The 22,023-nt window shown below is 41.6% G+C and overlaps 1 protein-coding gene across 10 annotated transcripts in view; it reads right to left on the reverse strand.

Moving 5' to 3' along the window:
- Positions 1-22,023, reverse strand: part of GABRR3 (gamma-aminobutyric acid type A receptor rho3 subunit) — a 32,790-nt gene continuing 10,767 nt past the window's right edge. For 9 of the 10 annotated variants that reach the window (XM_027663593.1, XM_027663599.1, XM_027663598.1 and 6 more), the window contains 8 exons: positions 19,599-19,711; positions 11,647-11,714; positions 10,512-10,735; positions 8,034-8,116; positions 7,163-7,303; positions 4,313-4,465; positions 1,916-2,112; positions 1-937 (listed from right to left, as the gene is read on the reverse strand). In XM_027663593.1, coding sequence (XP_027519394.1) covers positions 647-937; positions 1,916-2,112; positions 4,313-4,465; positions 7,163-7,303; positions 8,034-8,116; positions 10,512-10,735; positions 11,647-11,714; positions 19,599-19,711 — 1,270 coding nt within the window. In that variant the 3' untranslated portion in view covers positions 1-646. Of the gene's footprint in view, positions 938-1,915; positions 2,113-4,312; positions 4,466-7,162; positions 7,304-8,033; positions 8,117-10,511; positions 10,736-11,646; positions 11,715-18,826; positions 18,977-19,598; positions 19,712-22,023 lie in introns of those variants that run through there. The other variant, XM_027663601.1, reaches the window with a different exon arrangement.

A 22,023-nucleotide genomic window follows, 5' to 3' on the forward strand; every position in this document is an offset into this window, starting at 1 on the left:
CCCATGAGTAGTCATGGACAGCTGACAAGGGTGAGGGGGTTTTCTTGAGGTGTTGACAATGTACAACCTACAAAGCCCCATAAGCCTTGCTTCTTGCTTTCTCCTGGTCCCTACTCCACTGCTAAACCATATTTTTCCCCCTGGTTACCATCTGAGGACAGAGGCTGCTGAGGTGCACACAGGTTGCCCAGGTTGCAGCAAGTGAAACAAGGATAGGAGATATCTGAAGGTGATTGGTGCCAATTCCTACAAAAATGGACCACAAGTGGAGAACAAACAGAAAGGTTGATTGAAGAGGAATGGTTTAATGTAGATAGAAACTGGATAATACCTCAGGTGGGAGCTGCTGTCTGCTCAGGTGTGTGACAAAGGGCTCCCTTAGTGACCAAACTGCTTCTATGCTACTACAGCAGGAACTTATGCATGGGATTGCCCCAGTGAAGCACTGCACAGTCCAGCTGAAAAAGGACCAGACATGTGAAAGTTTTTCATTAGCAGTTTTGTTGCTAACCAAACCAGCCCAGGTTCGAGGCAGAAGTCTGTTTTGGAAACTTCTAACCCTTTCCTCTACTGCTGTTGCATTATTTTCAAAGTATGATTCTACCCTCATACGCAAAATAATGTCTCGCTTACCAAGGATTTTTGCTCATATGTACAAACCCCAGTAAAGAAAGTTGAACACAATATATACACTGGGAAATATAATCCTGGAATACGTGTCAATGACGTGATTGTTCTGTAAAATAATCCTGCCCACGTTTCCCTTCAGAGATTTCTTCAAGCGAGTTGGTTCCTCACTGGAGATGTTGGTTTCGCTCGTCCGAGTCTCATTCTCCTCACAGGGGTCTGAGAAACCAGACAGGTCCATGTCATCTGTGTCATGAAAGCAGCCGTCAAAAGCCATGGCTTGCACTGCATCCATATACACTCCTGAGGCCTGGCAACAAAGAACAGTTAGTCTGTGTCTACAGGAGACATTTCAGTAAATTATAAACAAAGAGGAAGCAAAGAAAGCTCTCCCTTCATTGTTGTTCCCTCTTAGAGAGCGTATGGAGAAGAGGGTTACCCCACAGTACAGCAGTGTGTGGGCAGGACGTGAGCAAGGAAGGGGGTACACGTGATAAAATACTCCTGTCTGACTGATTACTGCCAGCTGCTGGCTGGCAGTACGTGCCCCAGCTTCTGAAACAGAAGAGTCAAACTCTCTCCTGTAGGTCTGCACTGCTGGAGCTGTGGGAAATGACTTCAAACATTTCCATCAGATCATATGAGCAACACATGCACCCTTTCTGTGGTTTTCCCCTTGTGATATCCCAGCAAATGAGTTTCCATGGGGGGATGTTCTTGAAGCAAAGGTTTTAAGCGAGCGCTTCACAGAAAGCAGATGTTTAACTTGCGACCATTTCTGCTTCAGGCACACTTTTCTAAAAATGACCTTGTCTTGGGACAAAAAGGCATCATTAAACCCACCTTTCCAATTGAAAATGGCAAAGCAGAAAAAGGAGAAACAGACTCTGCTTCACAGGAAACAGGAAGGAATATCACATGAGTGCATTCTGGGGTCTGTTTCAGAGACAGGCAAAACGCTTTTTTAATATTTGAGATTTGGAATTGAGATAGGTATTTGAGAACAGAAGGAAGGTTACCTTCCTCTGAGGGGGAAAAAAGGGAGAAAAAAATCAGGAGGTGAGTATTCCCTATTATCTGCTGGAAAAAAAAGGAAGGGAAAAAAAGCACAGAGCTTCTCAGGATCTCAGAGAGAATGATACATTTCCTCCCTTCAACCAAGTCAAAAAAAGGTGAGATATGGAGTGACACAGAGATAGTTACTGTTCTGTTATCACAGTGGTGTATGGGGATTACTCTGTGGCTTCTATGGTGCTTTCTGAAGGCAACAAAACACAGAGGACTGTACCTTGCCCCTTTTTTTGAGTTGCTTTCTCTCTTCAATCGTGGTGAGATAGTTCACTGCTGCATATTCAATGACGGACAGGAAGACAAAAAGGAAGCTGATCCACAAATACACATCCACAGCCTTTATGTAAGACACTTGAGGCATTGAGGCACTTACTCCTGTCATGATGGTTGACATTGTCAGCACTGTAGTTATACCTGCCAAAGAAAGAGTTATCCTAACACTGACCAGCTGGTTCTGTGCAGCTCATCGCCGTCCCTTGGACAGCTCGGCTTTGTGAGGGCATACGACTGACACCGCCTTTAACTTCATCACACAGGCTCTGAGAAGTGGAGTGAACCATGAAGGACCCATCACAAGCAATACTGAAACCAGTAAATCATCCCTCTGCTCAGTGCATGCAGTTAGAGCTGCAGCACAGCAGGGAAACGAGGATGGTGATCGAGCAGCGTAAGGAGCACATTTCTGTGGCAGCTTTGGGCACCGCTGTGGAGAAGTGAAAGCAGGTGTTTGTGGGCTTCCCTCACTTCCCAGAGCCAAGGTCGCCACTGCACACTTTCTTGTCCAGGAGAATCCCTAAACAATCACCAATTCCCTGCCCAATCCTTTCTCAAATTGTACTTTTTGAGAACATTTACCAGTTTGCATGTCTCGGTCGTAACTCCTCGGCTCTCTGAACACAAACAGCATAAAAATGCTACATCCATTGAAACTAAGAAAAAAATTACTGTTTACTTCAGCATGACCAGAATTTCACCCTCATCTTTTCGATCTCTCCTCTTACATCAGCTATTCCTCTCATTTTGGTTTGCTCCACCTCAGAAAAAAAAAAAAAACCAACACCTGACTCAGGTCCTGCTTTTAAAGAAACGAGTGTGACACTGGAAGCGAAGACACCTCAAGTGAGACAGCCCCGACCTGTCAGCTGGGTCCCAGAGCAGCCCTTCTCCAGTTCTACACTAGTCTGAGTCCACTGGAACACACAAAAGTTTCCCCTCTCCCTCCTTCCAAGTTCCTTAGGTCGAAAGGTGGAGTTTAAAATATATACCATATAAGAGGAAATCAATTTATTTAAAATACATATACTCTGGGCTTGGGAGCTAAGCTTTTTAAACTTTGTGGTTAACATTGCCTATAAATTATGTACACTTATGCTGATGAAGTGTGCTTTATTCATAGAACTCCTGATGAATAACCTTCTGCAGAAATCCATATATAAAGAACATGATCAGCAAAACCACCTTGTCAACATTAAAAATGGCCTACTGAGATTTTATTAAAAAGTTCTTTTTAAAGGTGAAGTTAAATTTCTTATAAATAAAAGGAATTAGCAGATGCATTAATAAAAGTAGGGAGGAGGTACCATAATTTGTTTTCAGATTAACAAACAGATTTATATCCCATGTATTAACAGCTTTACTGTGCCAATAGAAAGGGATCTGAGGTACCTACAGTCCCATTTTTTCTAGACTGAGAAAGCTATAGATAAAAATAGAGGGCTTTTTCACTTATCTAAGAAATATGACAACATACAGTTGGCTCCTGGGACCAGCACCAGTGAGAAGAAAGTACAGGAGCTTCTTTACTAGTTATTAAACTAAGAGTTGCAGGACTCAGATATATTATGGTTACATTAGATATCTTAGCAAATTTCCATCAGATCTTCGGAGATGATTCTTTCAGAATTTTTGGAAAAATATACTCATTCCAAGGCCATCAGAATTAAATTCCCAACAAAGGCAGTCTTGAAGTGGGATTCACTGAAAAAACCAATAAACTTCTAGAAAAAAACCCACCGTAATTGGTCCTTTTCTCCTGAGCTGAGGTGTTCAGAACAAAAGCTGCGAGAGCAGAAGGACGCCCAACTTATTCTTTGGCTTCCACAGAAGACTGTGCCTTGCACAGTTAAGACATCAAATATTTTTAAGGTGCCCAACAAAGGAAGGCTTTGCTACAATGGGCAACTGGTTCCAACTTGGCAGGAAGATAAGAAACGTTTCTAGATAAAAAGAAGAGCTGCAGAGCTTTTAGACAGATTATGCTATGCCTAATGAACCATGGATTTGGTTCTACCTGTTTGCTGGGAAGAGGGAAGGAAAAAAAACCAGGTTTTGCAATTAAGTAAAATTCTACATCAGGAAGTCTGCAGAATCATCCCTTTTTGCTTCTGTGGTGTGTGAGCTGTTTTCTAATGTAACAAAGCCACTCTGAACAAACATTCCGTTTCCAAACGTAGAGGTCGACTAAAGGTAGCGACAACAGTGGCAGTAATAGTGTTGTCGAGCCAATTACCTGATATACTTGCTTATGTCCTGTGTAAATAAGAAGCTAAAGTAACTTCAGAGCCTCTCCCCCCTCCATTCCACACTTCCCAAAGAATATACATGAAAGATTCACCTAGTGATACCCTGGCAGGAACAGCTCTTCTGTCAATCCAAAATGAAACCCAAGACAGCATCACCATCAGCATGGCTGGGAAATAGGACTGTAGCACAAAAAAGAAAATGTGTCTCCGGAGGGCAAAGTTGATAAAAAGTCGATTGTACCAACCTATTGAAAAAAAGAGAGAGGAACAGAGTGGGGAGGAAGAGAAGAGAGTTGTGTCATTCGTGAGCTGTTTGCTGGCCCCCTCCCTCCAGCAGGAGTGATGTATCCACATCAGGAACAGTAAATGCCTAAGAAAACTTGTCACCACCTTAGTTTTACATGGTGCTTTGCAAACTGCACTCTGTACCTCATCAAAACACGGCTGCCTTGGGAGTGAAGCATCACGACCCTGCACCTAAAATACTGTTATAACTGAGGTTAGGAAATGGGAAAGATTAAACCGACTTCAGGTGAAACTGCCAGGAGAACACACACAGGATATAATTTCCCAACGAAGCCAACACCCTGCCTCCTCCCAAAAGCATCCTGCCTTCTCTCACGCTGCAAATATCCCGCAAGAAGCAGCCCTCTCGTTCCCCTCGGTCGGAGCAACTTGCCATCGCAGTGCTGACTTTAGAGGAGAGAGTGCCATCTAGTGAATTTTGGGGCGTGCTCTGCCTGTGCAGCACAGCTTGCGTGCTGTACCTCCTGCCACGGCAGGGAAACCAACATAAAAGTGAGGTGAAAATAAGGGGGAAAGTGGGTGGCTGCCTGTCCAGGACATCCACGAGCTCATGCTGGAGCACTCACACCATCACAACAAGTGAATTTATAGAAAAGAATATGTCAAAATTAACCCCAAATAATATGAAACACACTCTGTTGTGTTTTCAGTTGTGGAGAAAGTTTTTTGTTTGAAGAATCTCTAAAATGGATTTAATTGTTGCTCTTTTGGACCAGGGAACTCCAAAAGCCTAAACACTACACTGTGATTCACAGGAAAGGATGTGTGGAACCTGAAATGCAGAAAGCTGCTTTGTGAGCAGCATTTTTGTCCATTTTTTTCACGAGATTTTAGGGGGAGATGACTCCCATTAGAGTTGTGCTGATTGTTCTCCAGTGTTATTTACTTGGAGGGTAAGTTTTCTTCCAACAGAAAGCAAAACAAAAGAGCAAGAGAAAGTGGAATCTCCTGAGCAAAACAAAACCTCAAAGCCAAAGAAAAGCTTAAGTCTACAAAGGACAGCATTCTAACAGATATGCTGCTAAGCATTGTTCAGGTACTTCCCAGTGGTCCCTGCAACTTAAAGGTGAAAGGAAAGACATTTTTTATGTTGCTGAGTTGAGGCCATCATCAAAACATTTGCATGTGAGCGTTAAGCAGGTACACTTTGTGAAGTCAAAGCCGCTGCAAAGCCCTGGGCACAGGGGCACTGTGAGGGTGCACTGCTGAGCACGAGGCTGTATCTGCTTGCCTAAGAGTTTTGTGATGAGAATGGCAAGGCAGAGAGAAGCCAGCTGAGTTCCCAGAACCCAGCTGGAACACACAGTGACAGCAGTTTGGTGGAAAACATCCCAGTCTCCCTCTTGCAACAAAGACAAATGTGATGTCGCTCTCAGCAAGGCACAGTTATCGTGGGCAGGTGTCGCTCGCCTCTTCTCACAGGGCAGTGGCCCTGGAGAGCTGCAGATCCCTTCTCAGCTCACACAGGAGCAAGAGATAAGGAGGAAGAACCTGATCAAGCTGTGAATTCCTCCTTGCTTAGGCTGCATCACAATTTAAACTGGAATTTCTGCACTCAGTTGTCACTCACTGCCACCTCCGCTGGCTCTTTTTGAAAGGCAAAAAGAAGCCAACCTCTAAATAAAATACAGTCAATAAATCTATTTGCTGCTTTCCTGCATGGCTTAAAGGTTTGGTTTTTTTTCCCCAAAGTGTTATGCACTTCATTTTATTACCTGGAATAATTTCTATTTTATGAATTTGTCTTGATGTAAAGGGTAATATCCAAGCTGAAATGAATTGACTCAGACCAGGAAGGGCAGTTGCAAGCATGCTGTTTTCTCTGGTTAAAAATATATGGTTAGACTACTTACATAGAGAAATATTTCAAAATTTATGATTGCATGTACAAGTACAAAGAAAACAAAACCCATCTTGCATGAAATCAAGACTACAGTAAACTCCTAAAGCCTTGTGCAGTTTGCCAGAAGGTATAGTTCAAGATCTATAGGGAGAAATAAAAACCTGCCTTGGGCAGATTAACCTGGATTTAAACTATGTAGTACTGACATAAAGGGATTTTTTTTCTGCAACTTTACGTATAAACACAGAACATAAAGCAAACCATGAATTAGACCTCAACAGGTAATAAATGGTCTCAAGTGGAAATCCTCCAGTTAGAGGACTTTTAATGACATTATGCAGCTCAAAAAATAAGGATATTTTAGCCAATAAAACACACTGGGATTCCTCTTGTTTGCTTTCTAGTATTTGACCCTTCCAGATTTGCATTTTCAAGTTTTTCTGCATAGCCAGGACACAGAGATTGCTGTAAATTCAATTCTCCAGTGGCTTTCAGAGAAGTACCACAATTCTGCTAGAGCTCACAACAGCATGTGTGCATTTTTTTCAGGTTCTTAATGTCAGATATTAAGTTACAAGTATTATTATGATCTCTTCTTCTGATAATAAAGTGCTATATTAGCAATGTAAAGAGAACCAAGGCCCCAGACTGACAGAGCAGTGTGATTTACAGACCTCATTTTAACTGATCCCTCAGCAGCAACAGTCATTTATTAGCAATGAATTTGCATGTGAAAGACATTCTGCATGATTGTGTCTTGTGCTTGTATCTCCTAAAGAGGGGCTTACTATACCAGTACTGCTGTAAAAAGCTAATCCACTGGAAGCACTGAATTCTTCGATGAAAAACTGGGAGAGGGAGATTTGCTCATCTGTGGTCAGGGACTTGTTTCCATGTTTCCAGTACAACATCAGATCATCTTCATTGTATGCATCTATGAGAAAGCAGAAACTAAAGTTATAAAGTCACTGAAGTTATGAAGTTACTAAAGTAAGTCACCCCTTCTGCTGGAATAACGCTTCTGTTTTCCCTTCCTAGGGAGAGGAGACCACTCAATCCGGGAAAGCCCCAAAGAAACATTTATTTATTTTTTTTTTAACATCAATTTGCCAGTTAGTTGGCATGAAAAAAATTTGCAAAGACCATATTCCAGCCTGTTCCAAGTGCAGGCCAGCCCTGTGCCCTGCCAGCAGCTTACCTGACAGATGGGAGACATGGGGTGTGCTCAGGGTCACAGGGCACACGGGATCAGAGCTCTGGAACTGTCACTGAGCAGATCTGCTCCCTTTTCCAAGGCTAAACAACAAACCAGTTTTACTTACAATCCAAATAAGAATGAATTTTGAAATGTGAAAAGGCACATTGGCATCATATTTTACTTTTAGCTTGCACTTTTTTTCTCAGGGAAAAAAAGCCCAAACGTGGGGTTTTTGACAGATTTTTAGATTTAGGCCTTGGAATATTAACCCAGGGGAAGCAAAGCAGGGTGTATCATAGTTTTTCTATGTTTCCAAAGCTCACTGATTTCTGGAAAGATCTCAAGCTGTTTACAGTTTAGCATGTACATGTTGAAGGGTTCAGGTCACACATCAGAACAAGTGAAAGGGGTGTTATGAGTGCTGGGAAGAATGCACATGTGAAGAACAATTATGAATTAAACTTACAGCTTTCCAGTTCTAAAGAACAGTTCTGAGTGTCCAGAGGAAACCTACTGAAATCCATGAAACACATAGCAGAAACTGTTATTCTGCAGAAAGGAACAGAAAAACAGAAATAAAATGGAAAATTCCACGTTTTTTTAGAGCTGTGCAGACATCTTAGTGAGATCCCCAGCCAATCTGCTTCTCAGAATCCTAATGATTGAGTTTTTCTGCCCTTTCAGCTGCTCCTGAAATTGCTTCAAGGTGGTGAGATAAAGTTAAATCAGTGAGAGATCACCTTTTTTTTTTTTAAAACAGAAATAGCCTTTATTATTAAATAAAGTACCTTAGATTTTTAAACTCTTTACTGGCCTGATCCTTCATTAGCCTTTCACATGTTTTGCTTTGAAGGGTTACACTTATGAAGATTAACAAAGGGAGTTCACTTTTCTTGACTTGATTTCTCATAGATTGAAGTAGATAATATTACAGATTAGACCAGATATTACTGCAAGTGCTATTTTCCCAGCTAGAATGGTTATAATATGCAATTGCACAGAAAGATTAGCTGCAATGTCTGGAAGCCTACTCTCTTCTTCAACATCATGGAAATGAAATGTTTTATGCCCTAAAAAGCTTAAGGAAATCTAGGTAAAGACTATTTTGCATTCCACCTGGTTTTTTCACAAATGTTCTGAGGATAAACAACCCCTTGGCATTTTAACCAATAAACAACAAAAAAAACACACCCAAACCTGCTAGAGGCAGCAATTTAAATATGGTACCTATCACCAAATTTCCATTTCTTGTCACAGCTTGCATGTCACTTGATGTTTTAGTTCAACTTTTCAGTTTTCCCCACACATAATCCTACAAGAATTTAAGTAAGGGTTATACTGATTATACAAGTGATATTTGAAAACCTGTGGTCAGCGATCACTCTGTAGCTGAATTTTTACAAGTGTAAGATCTTGCTGGCTTGAAATAAGATTGTAAGAGTGGTGCATGGATATGGCTTCCAACTGTGGATGTTGTTTCCTTCTTTTAGCCACTGACCAAGGGATCAGGGGAACAACAGGAAAAGAAAGACTATTTTAGCAACAAATCTGGATTTTTGTTTCACTTTGCTTCACTAAAATCCTGGATGCTGGGCACTGAAGAAAAACTGTGGAATAAGCAGATTTATTGCACATAAGTATTTGGAATATAATCTGCTCACTGCATGTAAAACTGGCAATACAAAAAGGGTGTCCCAGTGAGCATCTGATTCTTTAGGAACATACACATTAACACCACTCCATTTCTGCCCTTCCCATCACATGCTCCCTGTGGTTCGTGCACAATTTCTTGTGCACATTAATCTTGATGACACTTCACCTCTCCAGCCAGCTGCCAGGAAGTGTTTGCCCATCTTATGCCCCTTTGCCCCTCTTCCTTCCCCCCGCTGAATGTGTCACCCCCCCCCTACATGGAGAATCCCTGATTAAAGCTTTACTGCAGTAGTGCAGCTCCTCTGGTCACTCCCCCTCTCTCAAGAATCATGGAAATTAATAAACAGAACAATAAAAGCATACTTCACCTCATTGTTTCTTACTGGTCAGTGTGATTCTTGAACATGCACTACTTTTAAGTGGTGCACTGCTGTTTGGGAGGGTCCTGCATGCCCTCATGAGAGAGTAGATAAATTCATTAATTGCTGGAACAATTATTACACAGCCAAAAATCTCAGGGGCTTCCATAAATCTTCAGACTACCCAGATTAGATGAAATATCACCTCTGTGTACAGGGCTAATTAGTAACCAACTGGAGAACTGTGATTTCTACAATGCATGGCCCTCAGAGTCCTTACCCTTGGGGGAAAATCCCTCCTCCATTAAAACTATTCCTGCCACATCTACCAAATCTGCTTCATAAAGCAAAGCAGTAACATGCAGATGGAAGAGAGACACATTCAGTGACCTTGTTATTCCAGTTCTGGAACTGCTGTTTCACTTTGCAGTTCCTTGCAGTCACACAACATGCCTGCCTAACACTGCTGGTATCAGCACCAGTAATCTGCTTTCTGTGCCTGTCTAGAGCCCTGAGGAATATCAATGGTTTATGGGTATCCCGGGAAGAAAATAGCTGAGATTGTTTTAAAATACTCAGCTAAAAAGGAAAAAAACTGCTTTTTTTCCTTTGCTAATAATATAAATAATAACATACAATAATAAATAGTAATATAAATAATAAAAACTCAGCAGTAAATCTACTGCAATCTTGCTAGTACCACTGGCAATGAATTAACACCTGATAAACTGCCACTATCCTGCGACAGGAAAAAATATGTGAAGGACAGAAAAACATGTTATCAAGCCTAAATTTACTTTCCCACTGCTACACTGGTCACCAGTTCCCCATTAATGCCCACTGGATTAATGCCAGTCCAGCAGGAGAATCTTCACTGCAAGTATTTCCAGTAATTTCTCACTGCCCCCAGTTGCAGCGACGTGTTTTCTTACCTCAGGCTGAAGAGAACGTTGCCATCAGGGTATACTCTGAGCATGATGTTTTCCACAGTTGTGTCGTGGATGAAAGATCTTTTGGAGTGCACAAAAAACACATCAGGCACCCAGATCTTTTTGATCAGTCGCCCATCGAAGGTCATGCTCTTGTTTTTGTTACTGCGAAACGAAAGCCTCTCGTCCTTCCAGTAATGTCTGAGATACAGAGTCATTGTGAAGTCCTTTGTTTCATGAAAAATAAAAGAAGACAATGCTTGTTTTAGTTACATGCAACAGGAGACGGAACAAATTCATCAGCTCGTGCAAAGGATCAGTTTCTTCTCTGGATATTATCTGAAGGATCCTCAGTGAGGGGAACCAAACACCACTCAATGAGATAAAATACAGGCTGCAACTATCACTGAGATACTGGTTGTTTGCCTTGGCACTGGTGGCTGAGTCTGAGGTTCATACTTCATTTATATTTAGATAATAATCCAGTGGTCTTCTGAACTGGGCCAGCAGTGAAGTGATAAAGAAGCTCTGAAACCAGCCAAAGACCAACGGAAAAAGGTTTCCCCTGGAAATCTTCACAAACTTCTCTGAGAACGGGCTGTGGTTCCTTTACAAAGGGATTGGTTTGAGTTCTTCATGAGCATGAGGCCAATTTTTAAAATCCATAAATCTGTACATCTTGTGCCAGTATGGTACAGTGGGTTTAGATCAGAACATTTATGAATTAAGTGCATCACAAAGAAACAATATGAAGAATCTCACGAGAGCAAGCAATTAGATTGTTGCAAATATTCTATCATGCTACTTAGAGCAACACCACGACTGCAAATATACATGTGGAAAGAGATGAAGAGGATGCTGCAAACCCAGTCTGAGCTTCTGCACAGCCTGACTGCTCTGTGTTCACCTCTATCACTTTTGGTATCAGTCACTTCACCGTAACAAGTGCTTCTGATAAGAATACTGGGAAGATATTTAGGTCTTCCCCTGTAGTATGACCTGCATGCTTCAAGGCAAGGTTGTACTCTTTAAGGGTCTGCCTTCTTTAACTCTGTTATTCTATATCATCCATCAGGACGTTTCTGAGACCTTGAATTTTGACTGAAATCCTTCATTCTGATTCTACTCATCCACTTACCATGTCAACTTCAGATATGCTGTCAATGCTTTCTACCTGCACATCAATGCCCACAGGTATTGGTGACCCTGCAGTGTAACAGAACAAGTGGTGAGGAGCATAAATCCACATTTTGAAAGGGAAGACTGTGCATTAGCAACATGCAGAGAGTTCCCCATCCCAGCATTCACTGCAGTCCTTCCAGCTTAGTACACTGAATGAGGAAGTCCACAGCAACGAAATAAAACCTGATGCCAAACAGTTGTAAAAATAAGTACAAAATCTTCAGTGACCTGTTTGCAGCCAGACTAGTTGTTACTGGCATTGCAGCTGGACAGCAATGAACAGCATCCTTGGGATGCCAAAGGGAAGGAACTCCTTGGACTGCTATTTAGAACAGGGAAAAGCTGAATAAATCTATGGAATACATCAAAGACTGCAAAGCTTTCATAACCAGTTCCAGTGCTTATTGCCACACTTGTAACTTTATTTTACATACCACCACACTACTTCATGCCACCAAAAAAGGCTGTGAGCCTTTAACAAAGCGGGATCTGAATGAACAAATTATAAACACGTGTTTGCATTTTTAGAATGAAGTGACTACAAATCACTTAAAAATTACAGCCAAGTGGGAAACTATTTCCACTCTTGTCAGTGTACACTGTCAAGAACGATGGATCTAGTTCTCCATGGGTTATGCACCTCTGCAATTTTCAGCAAGCACATCATTCCACTAATGGACTGATCACTTCCCTACAGAGGAGGGAGAGAGGAATATGTGTGTGTGTGTGTGTGTATATACCATACACCCCACACCCAGGGATATTTTGCATTTGGCATGAGAATCAGTAGGAATTATTGTACGTGGGATTCCAATTACACTTGTAAAAAACAGTCAGTTAAAATATTTTTAAAGCACACATTTCAAATAACCCAGTAAAGACACGACTAGAAGGAAGTCTGAACAGCAGCAGATAAGAAACAGCTTTTCTAATTTGTCTTCCTCTTTTTCTTGTCTTTTCCTTTTAGCAGTGCCAAGTCAAAATAGTCCAGAAACATCGCTCCCATGATATCCAGCCACAACACTGTGTCTCTTTTGGGAATTATCCTTAAAATAGCAGCCTTTGAGGATTACACAGCTGCCTCCAGTTCTTACCAGTGGGGATCTTGAACTATTTTAGAGGCATAATCCCTCGATTTGACTTGTATTTTTTAATGGAGAGTTTGACCCTGCACAGAACAGATGAAGATGCCCCGTGCATGGGAAAGCAAGATAAGATGTGTTTAGAGTTAGCAGGGCACAGCAGAACATATTTAGGCACCGACAAGAGCTGTGCTGGCTGGGCTTGGAAATCCTTTGAGGAGAATGCATCACCCAGTGGCCAAAGCCCAAAACAAGACTCGGGACTCCAGAGTGCAAAGTTCAACTGGTTTCTTAGTAAAACACAAGCCAGCACTTCAGAAAATGCTGCTTCTTTGGGAGAATTTGGATTTATACCTGATGTGAACATCGTTCACAAATGGCATTTGCACCTCATTTAAATGCAAAGAGTTTCTGTTGAACTATGTGGGGGGAACAGGAGGAGAGTGGAGCAACTCCCAACATAAAAAAAAAGTTTTACCATTTTCTAAGCCAAGGCCAAATCTAAAGCAAACCAAGTTAAATGTCTACCATCAACATTCCTCAAACAAGACAAGGAGCTACCCACAAATCATATCCCAGAATAGGATGACAAATTTTCTAAGTCCTCTGCCACGTGCAGTGAGGAAAAGGCTTTCCTTAGTGACAGCTGCTCAAAGTGTGATGATGGCAGTCCTAGTATCTCTTGGAATTTCAAAAATTACAGACAGTTTCTTATCAAAGAAGCATTTTTCCAGTGTGGGCACAGTTTCATTCGGCAATTCACCTCCTCTGGGTAGATATAAACTGATCACAGAAGCAGAAATCAGTGGCAGCTTATGATGATGATGGTTGCATGCACACAGACCAAAGTGCCACTTACACATGAACACACACAGGGACGTGTGATTCTCTGAAAGGAAGCTTGCACTGCATTGGCAGCTCTTATAAAACCAGCTCAGTGGGGGCAACGAACAGCATAAAAGAGATCAAAACCTGTGGCCAGGAGAAATGCAGTAAACTATTCCAAAGTGAATGAAACAAAAAGGGAACAGTTACAATTAAATTTATCCCTGATTAGTGGAAATGCTAGAACTGTCAAACAGACTCCTCAATAAGAGGTTCCTCTTCTCTGTCTGGAGAAAGACCAAAGACTGTACCCCTGATGCTTAAGGAGAAAATACTGTTCAGTCCAGCATTCACCCCAGACAGTTATTAAAGAACATCCCCCACCCCAGCTCTGACCTGTTACTGACAGATCACAGCAGCTGCAAATATTTCCTTCCTATTCTGACTCTATTTTGGCAATAAGTGTAAGGAGATAATAAAGACATTCATCACTGCACATATATACAGCCCTGATCTCTGCAGTGTGCTCTTCAGTTTTGTCATCTGGAGCACTTTCATATTGTTGTCACCAACACACACACAACACTCCCCCCAAGATACCTGCTGGCCTTAATTCTGCCTTTCTGGGAACATTCCTTTCTGGGATCAAAAACCAAGTCCACCAGAAACAGTAATACTTAGCTATCAGGAACAGGTTGCTGAGAAGTGTATTTTCTTCCTCCTTGGATCTGTTTTACCACAAGAGGATGTTTTTAAAAAACATCATTTCAATAAGCATTGGAAGGATTCCTAAACCAGCCCCTGTGTCTGCACCACATCTTTCTCCCTGCTATACTGAGAATTTCAGTCTCTGGCTGACCATCAGACAACAGCAGCAAAGTCACTTTAAAAAAAAAGTAACCAGAGCAAAGCTGTGGGTTTTATTTCCCAGTTTGACAAAACTGGGGAGGGCAGAGAGGATTTTGTTATTAAATTGAGCAGCTTCAGTTGCTTCTGGAGAGTCACTAGAAATCATTATTTTAGAGGGATTAGTGATTTCACAATGGAGGCTCTGCAGATTTTCAAGATAATTACTCCTCAGCAAAAAAAACCCCAACCAAACAAACAGCATTGTTTTCAGATGGGTTTATCTTCACACAAGCCATTGCCAGTCTTTCATTTTAAAGGTTTGAACATTGCAAAAGAATTCCTTGATGAGCATGGAATTTTTTTAGCAGACAGTACATCAGGCCAAATTCCATAAAACCCTTTTTAGAAGGGCTATTACGTAAAAAGGATCCCCTTTTAGCATTTTTAGGATCAATTTCTACAGTAATAATGACTGGAATTCTATGATATTTTTGTAATAGTCAGACCTTTGAGCACACAGCAAGTCCCATAAAATAAATGCTGAATGTAGAAAAACCAGCCACTGTATCCCAGTTGGATTTGTAACAGTGTATGTGGGGAAAAAAAAGCAAAGCCTACAGAAAGTTCCCAGTAGGAGACAGAGACCAGGAGAGGATTAAGGCCTATGGGATTAATTTCTTCTAAAAAGGCTTGTGGACCTGTAGAGGAAGAAAACTGGATAGAAATGTAAACAAGCCCCAGAGAAGTGAACATATGTGGATGTGTTTACTTTCCCCTGGCAAGGATAGAAACAGGAGAATTACTGGCAATGATATTTTCTTCTTGGTGCTGTTCTGTTTCTTTTTTATTTATGTGAGAAATGAAGGTGGACTGGTATTAGCAGCAGCCAACTCTTGGGATGGAAGAACTAGCAATGTTCTGGATTTTTTTCTCAATGTAAAAGAGAAAAAAAAAAAATCCCCAGAAGATGACTATCTTCTTGCAAATAACCAAAATATTTCCTTCCTGTCCTGGACCCCAGCTATTCCTTCCAGTAACAGATGATAAAAAGCCATTCCACTTTCATCAGTGTGAGTCTTCACCATGGTGAGAAGATATTTCTCATCTTTCAGGGAGAGCTGTGGTGCAAAAAATAAAACAACTGGGTGGAAAAGAGATATTAGAAAATTCAAATTATGCTTATTTGCACATTGGGATGCAATTGGGCTCTTGACCAGCTAAATGCTGCTGAATTCTTTTCCATCATTTCTGATACTTGCTAATGTTATTATCCTCTACACTGGTTGAGAAAGCAGGGATAAGAAATTTTAAAACTTTAACTAACACACCATTAGTACAGGAAATGACAGGTCCTTAAGCCACAGTGTAAAAGAAAAATAAAGTTGCCATACTTATATAAATATATATACATAAACACTCAGTGAGAACTTCCAGGTACACAGTGACTATGAGCATGGGGTTCCACAAATTTTAAAATGCAAAATAGTTCAGAGAGTGAGTGGAAGGATTTCACTGTTGGGAAAACCAATGTATAGAGGAATAAAAGCATGACCTCCTCTATATGCTAGCCTGTGATCTTTTTTTAATGGCAATATTAATTTTCAGTAAGTGGAGACAGAACTCGGGAAACCAAGGGCTCACACCACTTACCAGTACTTTGAAATATGATAGTTCAGAAAATAAAAGGATGTAGATAGATAGGTGTATAGTAGAAAAGAAAGTATTTCTAAGGTTCATTTTAGGACCTCTCTCAGTGTGCAGTTTTGGCTGCTATGGGGCCCTCAGATCTGAGCTGCTACAAGTCTCTCTGTTGCCTGGCATTGGTCTGTGCTCAGCCCATCTCACTGATGACAATCATCCCAAGGAGGGCTGGCTGCATGCTTTGATTTCTCCACTCCACATTTCAGGTGTCTTCTCACAGATTATCTACTGAAAAATCCACTGAAGTACTTTGGGCCACGGCAGATGAAGATACACAGACTGTGACAAGATCTGACTCTGAGCCTACTCACAGTCCTTTATCTCCTCTGGTAGGACCTGTGCAGACACACAGCCCCTGCCAGGCCTGGCAAGAACCATCATGCCATTGCAGAACCCCTCACATTCCCACCTCCTGGCCTTTGTCAGTGCCTCTGGAAGCAGCAAGGCCTAAACAAAATTCCTACAACGCTCACTGATGCAGCTGGTAAGGCTGTAAGAGCAAAGGAAAAATCCATGCTCCTAGTCCAATTTTAGTGGAATCACTCAGATCATTTTGCTGGTCCACATCTGTTTGCATCAGCAGGGGATCCATCTACTGAAGGCTTCCAAACAATGCCAGACCATGACATTACACAGAAGGCAACAATCAAACAACAACAAAAAATTCAGGAAAGGAAAAAAAAAACCACCAACACCACACCCCTTCCACCAACAACTGAACAGCCTGGCTTAGGGAGGATGTTAAGTAAGATAAACTCACATAAATGACAGCAGAGATGTGTCCATTTGGTCAAGAAAACAAGATCTCTTACCTCCACAGAGCAACTTTCATGACAAAGCAACCAGTCATGTGAGCAAAGTCACAATTATTCCTAGTAACACTGCAGCCAGTAGCATCAGTATCCTGCAGTTCCACATTCATTTCCCCCAGGTTTTTCCCTGTGCATGTTTGCTCAGTTTACAAATCACTGTGCTCTGTTTTTCATTTGTAACTTAATTATAGGTACTAAAAACTCTAGGTCCTTTAATCTGCCTCATTTACATTGCATGTGTGGGGCTAAATGAAATCAAACTTAGATTTAAGAGTTCTCTGCACTGAGGAATCTCCAGCACGTTCAAAACAGCACGAATTTTCCAGCTGCTTTTGTTTCCCTAAACTGGTGCAAAGGATGATTGACCTACTGAGGGAAAGGGGCACAATGGAGCCAGATTAACAAAATCTGTCATTCCAACTCCCTGACATACCCAGAAAATCCCAACAGGGTATACGAGAGGGGAAAAAATTGTCCCTTTTCTAAAGGTGAAGAATAAATTCTTGTTTTTCACCCAGCTTTTTTGACCTGCTTTCTTTTCCCCTGTTTCAAATTGATTCATGGTGCTGAGCTGAATAAATCATGCAACGTGGCGTGTGACAGATACAAGCCCTTCATGAATCACAGTGCTGAGATGCTTCATTAGATTTGATGAAAACAAACCCAAAATTTCACCTGCTTTAAATACATAAAGCCACAGTAAGTCCTTGGGCAGTTCAAGGCTATGTTATAACTGCTGTGGTAATGACATCTCTAATTTCACCTCCTCTAGGTGAGCTTCCTTCTGCTGCACACTAAATCACCAGCATTCCTCTGAGAAACCCATACCCTGTCTCTGCTGTCACAAAATAATTCTGAGTATGTTATTCAGATTCATGTTTCAGTTCTGGTATTTGTCCACTGATGAGAGCACACTTGTGCAATAACTCTCTGCTGCTGCCTCTTGAAAACCAAACCATTCTTTACTACTGCAACATCACTGAAACCAATGGTAGAACAGGAACAATGGAGTATAAATTTGGGATTGGTGTTCATTTCACTTTTCTCATTCCGTGCCGTAAAAATGCTAACAGATCTGTTTTAGTCTAAGAGAGATTCAGGCATAAGTATTCCACATTTTAAGAGAGTTCTGAAAATTTGGAAGTGTGTGAACTGTTGGATGTGGCCGAAAAAAAGTGCCTCCCATGCCACTGTGGCATGTGGATGACAGAGGGGAAGAGCAAAGCTGATGTGCTCTCCTGCTGGAAGCTATTTCTGAGAGACAGGAGTGCAGCTGAAATCACACCCACGGCAACGTGATTAGTGGGAGTTTTTCCACTGACTTCATGCAGTGAAGTCAGTGGAAAAACTACAGCTGGCTGCAAGAGGAATTGAATGGGCTCAAGGACCAGTCATCTGAAAATGGAAGGACAAGGGGGAAAGGCCTGGTGCAGATTTTCTGGGTGTAAAAAAATCCTCGCTGGCCGTGGGAAATTACAGCTGCCAGATCACAGGGTGTATTCTCAAAGCTGCTTTTATGTATGTACATCGTAAGTATTGCTTTCTGGGATGATCCAGCAACGAAGGAAATCCCAGACCTCTGCCTGCTTTGATGGAAATGCTACTTCCTTTCTGAGATGACGCTTCCAAAAACTTAAATTCCTTGTGTGGTAAAGCAGGTGGCAACAAGAAGAGGTCCAGACTAACTCTTGAGACTAGACAGGTATCAGGCATGAGGTAATTTGAACTTCTGTTGCCAAGAAACAGAGTGTATCTCAACTATCCTTCAAAATCAGGCAAGATTTCTGATCTCTGCCAAGACATAATTTCTATGGTAACAAGAAACCCTCTCACATTGTGCCAGTGTATCCAGAGAGGCTCTTCTTACCCCACATCTCCTGGAATGCTTCTCAGGCCCCAGATCCCAGCAGCTGGAGTTAACACGAAGAGCTCCACAGATTTCAGCCAGCCTTCCAGATTTATCTTTGTCTACACAACCAATTATTGGTCCTCATATTTTATTTTGGCTTCATAATCCAGAGCAGCTCTGTCTATTTTCATGAATCATGAAAACAGAAGCGGTGACGCAAAGGCTCAGACAAAGCTTATTATGGGGCAGCTTTCTCATTTCCCCCTTCATGAAGGAGAGTCAAAACTGAATCTAAACTGTGAACATCCCATTAAATACTCCCTTTATCCAGAAGCAATTTAGTTAAATGAAGAAATAATCATCATAGTGCCCAACAACACAGAAACAACGTGGTGATACACTGAAGGCCTGTGGGTAGTTTTTTAATTCTGCACAGAGCAAACAGATTTAGGAACTGGTGCTTCATTTCAGTCTCCCAAAACAAATCTGGTGACTAAGTGATTTGCTAATTGCTATTAGACAATGCAGTTTACAGGGATACCTTAATCACTGTTCTCAAAGAATCCTACTCTAATAATATTTCATTTTAATTACGTCTGGAAAGGAGACAATATGACAAGGACAAACTTCTCCTACTGATACGCTAAACACACAAAAGTTCCTCTTGCCTAAAAGCATTTCTAGATTTCCTCTTTATTTATTTCCTGAAGCACAAAAGAGGTGCTCTGCCATTAAGTCTGTCATTCCAGAGAGAGGATAAAGTATTAACCAGCACAGTTGTGCTGCTTACCTCCAAATCCAGGTCTCAGTGCAAAGTCATGGTCCTCTATGTGAAGCAGCTGCTCAGATTTAAGTGGCCGTACTTTAGTGCTGTCGAGTTTCCTCATTTTAATTTCTCGTTTGCTAAGTTTTAAAAAAGAAAAAAAGGTAAGAAACTTAATTTTTTTTTTCTGCCTGACATTCAAGATTGCTGGTTAAATGAAGTAGGGACCCAAAAACACCAGACAGGTGAATCTGGTATGATAAGGGTAACAACTGTGCCAATAAAGTTGGAGAAAGATATATTGGGAAAGGTTGGAAAATGAGGTATGAGGGTGCCCAGGTCCATGAAGAACACCAATTATTTATAAGAAGCCCCAGGAAAAACATCATGATCTCCTTCTGTTCCCCTCAGAGATTGTATTTATCATTATACAAGAGAATAGAGCTGTTTGAGAAAAAGTTATTACTCACATAAACACTTGCAACTCAAACTTGGAAATAACACCACGTACCCACGGCTTAACCACTTCATACATTGTCCATATTACAGAGACAATTATTGCTTTTATTATAAATGTGGGGTTTTTCCTAGGAGCTCAGATGGGTCAATAATTTTTAAGAAGGACTGAGAAATGAGGATCCTGGATCTAGGGACTTGCAGGGGTAAATGGCCTTAAATGGAAAGACAGTAGGTTTAGATTAAGTATTAGGAAGAAATTCTTGGCTGAGAGGGTGGTGAGGCCCTGGAACAGACTGCCCAGAAAAGCTACAGATGCCCCATCCCTGGAAGTGTTCAAGGCCAGACTGGATGGGGTTTTGAGAAACCTGGTCTCATGGGAGGCACAAGACAGGGGGGATTGGAACTGCATCATCCTGGGAGTCAGTGTTCTATAGTACACATTAGGATCACCTTTCTCATGGTGACAATAGTGAAACATGGGAAACTATTGCCTGGGCAGGTTTTGAGACTCCTTTCACTCAGGCTGTTTAAGAATAGGTCAGACATTTCTTTGTACACATGACTTAAATACAATTGCTTTGCCACAGGCAAGGGGCTCTCCCTAGGCACAACTTCTTTCGTGCTTTCTGTGATTCTCTGGGACTTTGCTGCCAGCTACTCCAATTATTACTTTAGACTGACTGATAGATATTTATGCTGAAGATTTGGCCCTGTAGGCAAACACTGCTTAAGGCAAAGTATGGAACACCTCAGGATAAGGTGTGGGCCTGTATTTACTTATTTTTCTCCCTTTCCCCCCTTTTTTTCCTGACAACAAAGCCCAACAAATTAATTTTAAATTACAAGAACGCTGAGGGGGCCCTGGGGCTACTCAGGACCACTGGGCTTGAACAAATTAATTGACCTTAGCACCCTTGAAGGTCTGTATCAATGTTGGCTGAATCAAATTATCAGGGCAACCAGAAGGCCCATCAGGCATTTCAAACACAGCCTTCAGTTCTCCAAGCAGGAAAATCACGTGGATGCTAAAACGAGACCCCGTCCTTCAGGGAATTAAAACCAGCACGGAGCAAGGCTGTGTTAGAGCAGGATGGGCAGCAGGACTGAACACCTGCAGTGCTCTGCAACAGGGAAATTCTGCTGCCTGGGAACCAGCACAAGAGGAGATGATGGATTATGCTCAGAGTGCCGTGGCACAGCTCATACACTTTGGAAGCAGCGGGTTATTTGTCAGCGGATGCGCCAAGAAAAAGGGCTCTTTGATGCTCCCAAGATTTCACTGGAAGAAGCAGCCTGGGACTATGATTCATCTGTCACAGCTTCTTACTAGAAGTGTGTGACTGAGACAGGCTTTCCCTGGCCAGGGAAATCCCACCAGGGCAGGATTGTTCTACTTAATAAGCCACAGGACTTTGATATTCCTTCTGTTTTCCCAGATGAGGACAAAATAAACAGAAATGCTGCCTCTATGAAAAGCATCTTTTGTGCCCACTTACTGGAACAGCTGATGTTTTATATATACAAATGGTGGGATTCTATAATTATTTCTTGCTGCTATCAAAAGTGGTCCTTCAACCCAGGCAACATCTTGCAGGTGTCAGAAGAGCATTATTAGCATTATTACAAACATGTAATACATCTTCTCTTCAATACCTTCCTACAAACCTTTACAGTAAAGGAAAATTGGCTTACATGCAGAGATATATGCTTATGGTACTTGGGATGAATTTCAGGGACACTGGTAACCTTCCACCTGTAAAGGTACCAAAACTTGGAAAAATGCCATTAAAATTTCTAAGATAATTAAAAAATAATACACTTCTGCCTCACATTTTTTCTCCTGTTGACTGCTTCCCCAGCCCAGGGCTAAGAAGTGTTCTCCAGCAGATACTCCTTTAACATCAGCATCTGGGCTCCAGATGTTGCTCCTTGGCAAAGAGTTACAGTATTAAATTGTCCTCACTGCAGCATTACAGTTATTTAACTGATGATT

The sequence above is a fragment of the Corapipo altera genome, unplaced genomic scaffold (genome assembly GCF_003945725.1).
Source record: "Corapipo altera isolate COAL_440 unplaced genomic scaffold, ASM394572v1 165, whole genome shotgun sequence".
Taxonomy (NCBI): Eukaryota; Metazoa; Chordata; class Aves; order Passeriformes; family Pipridae; genus Corapipo; species Corapipo altera.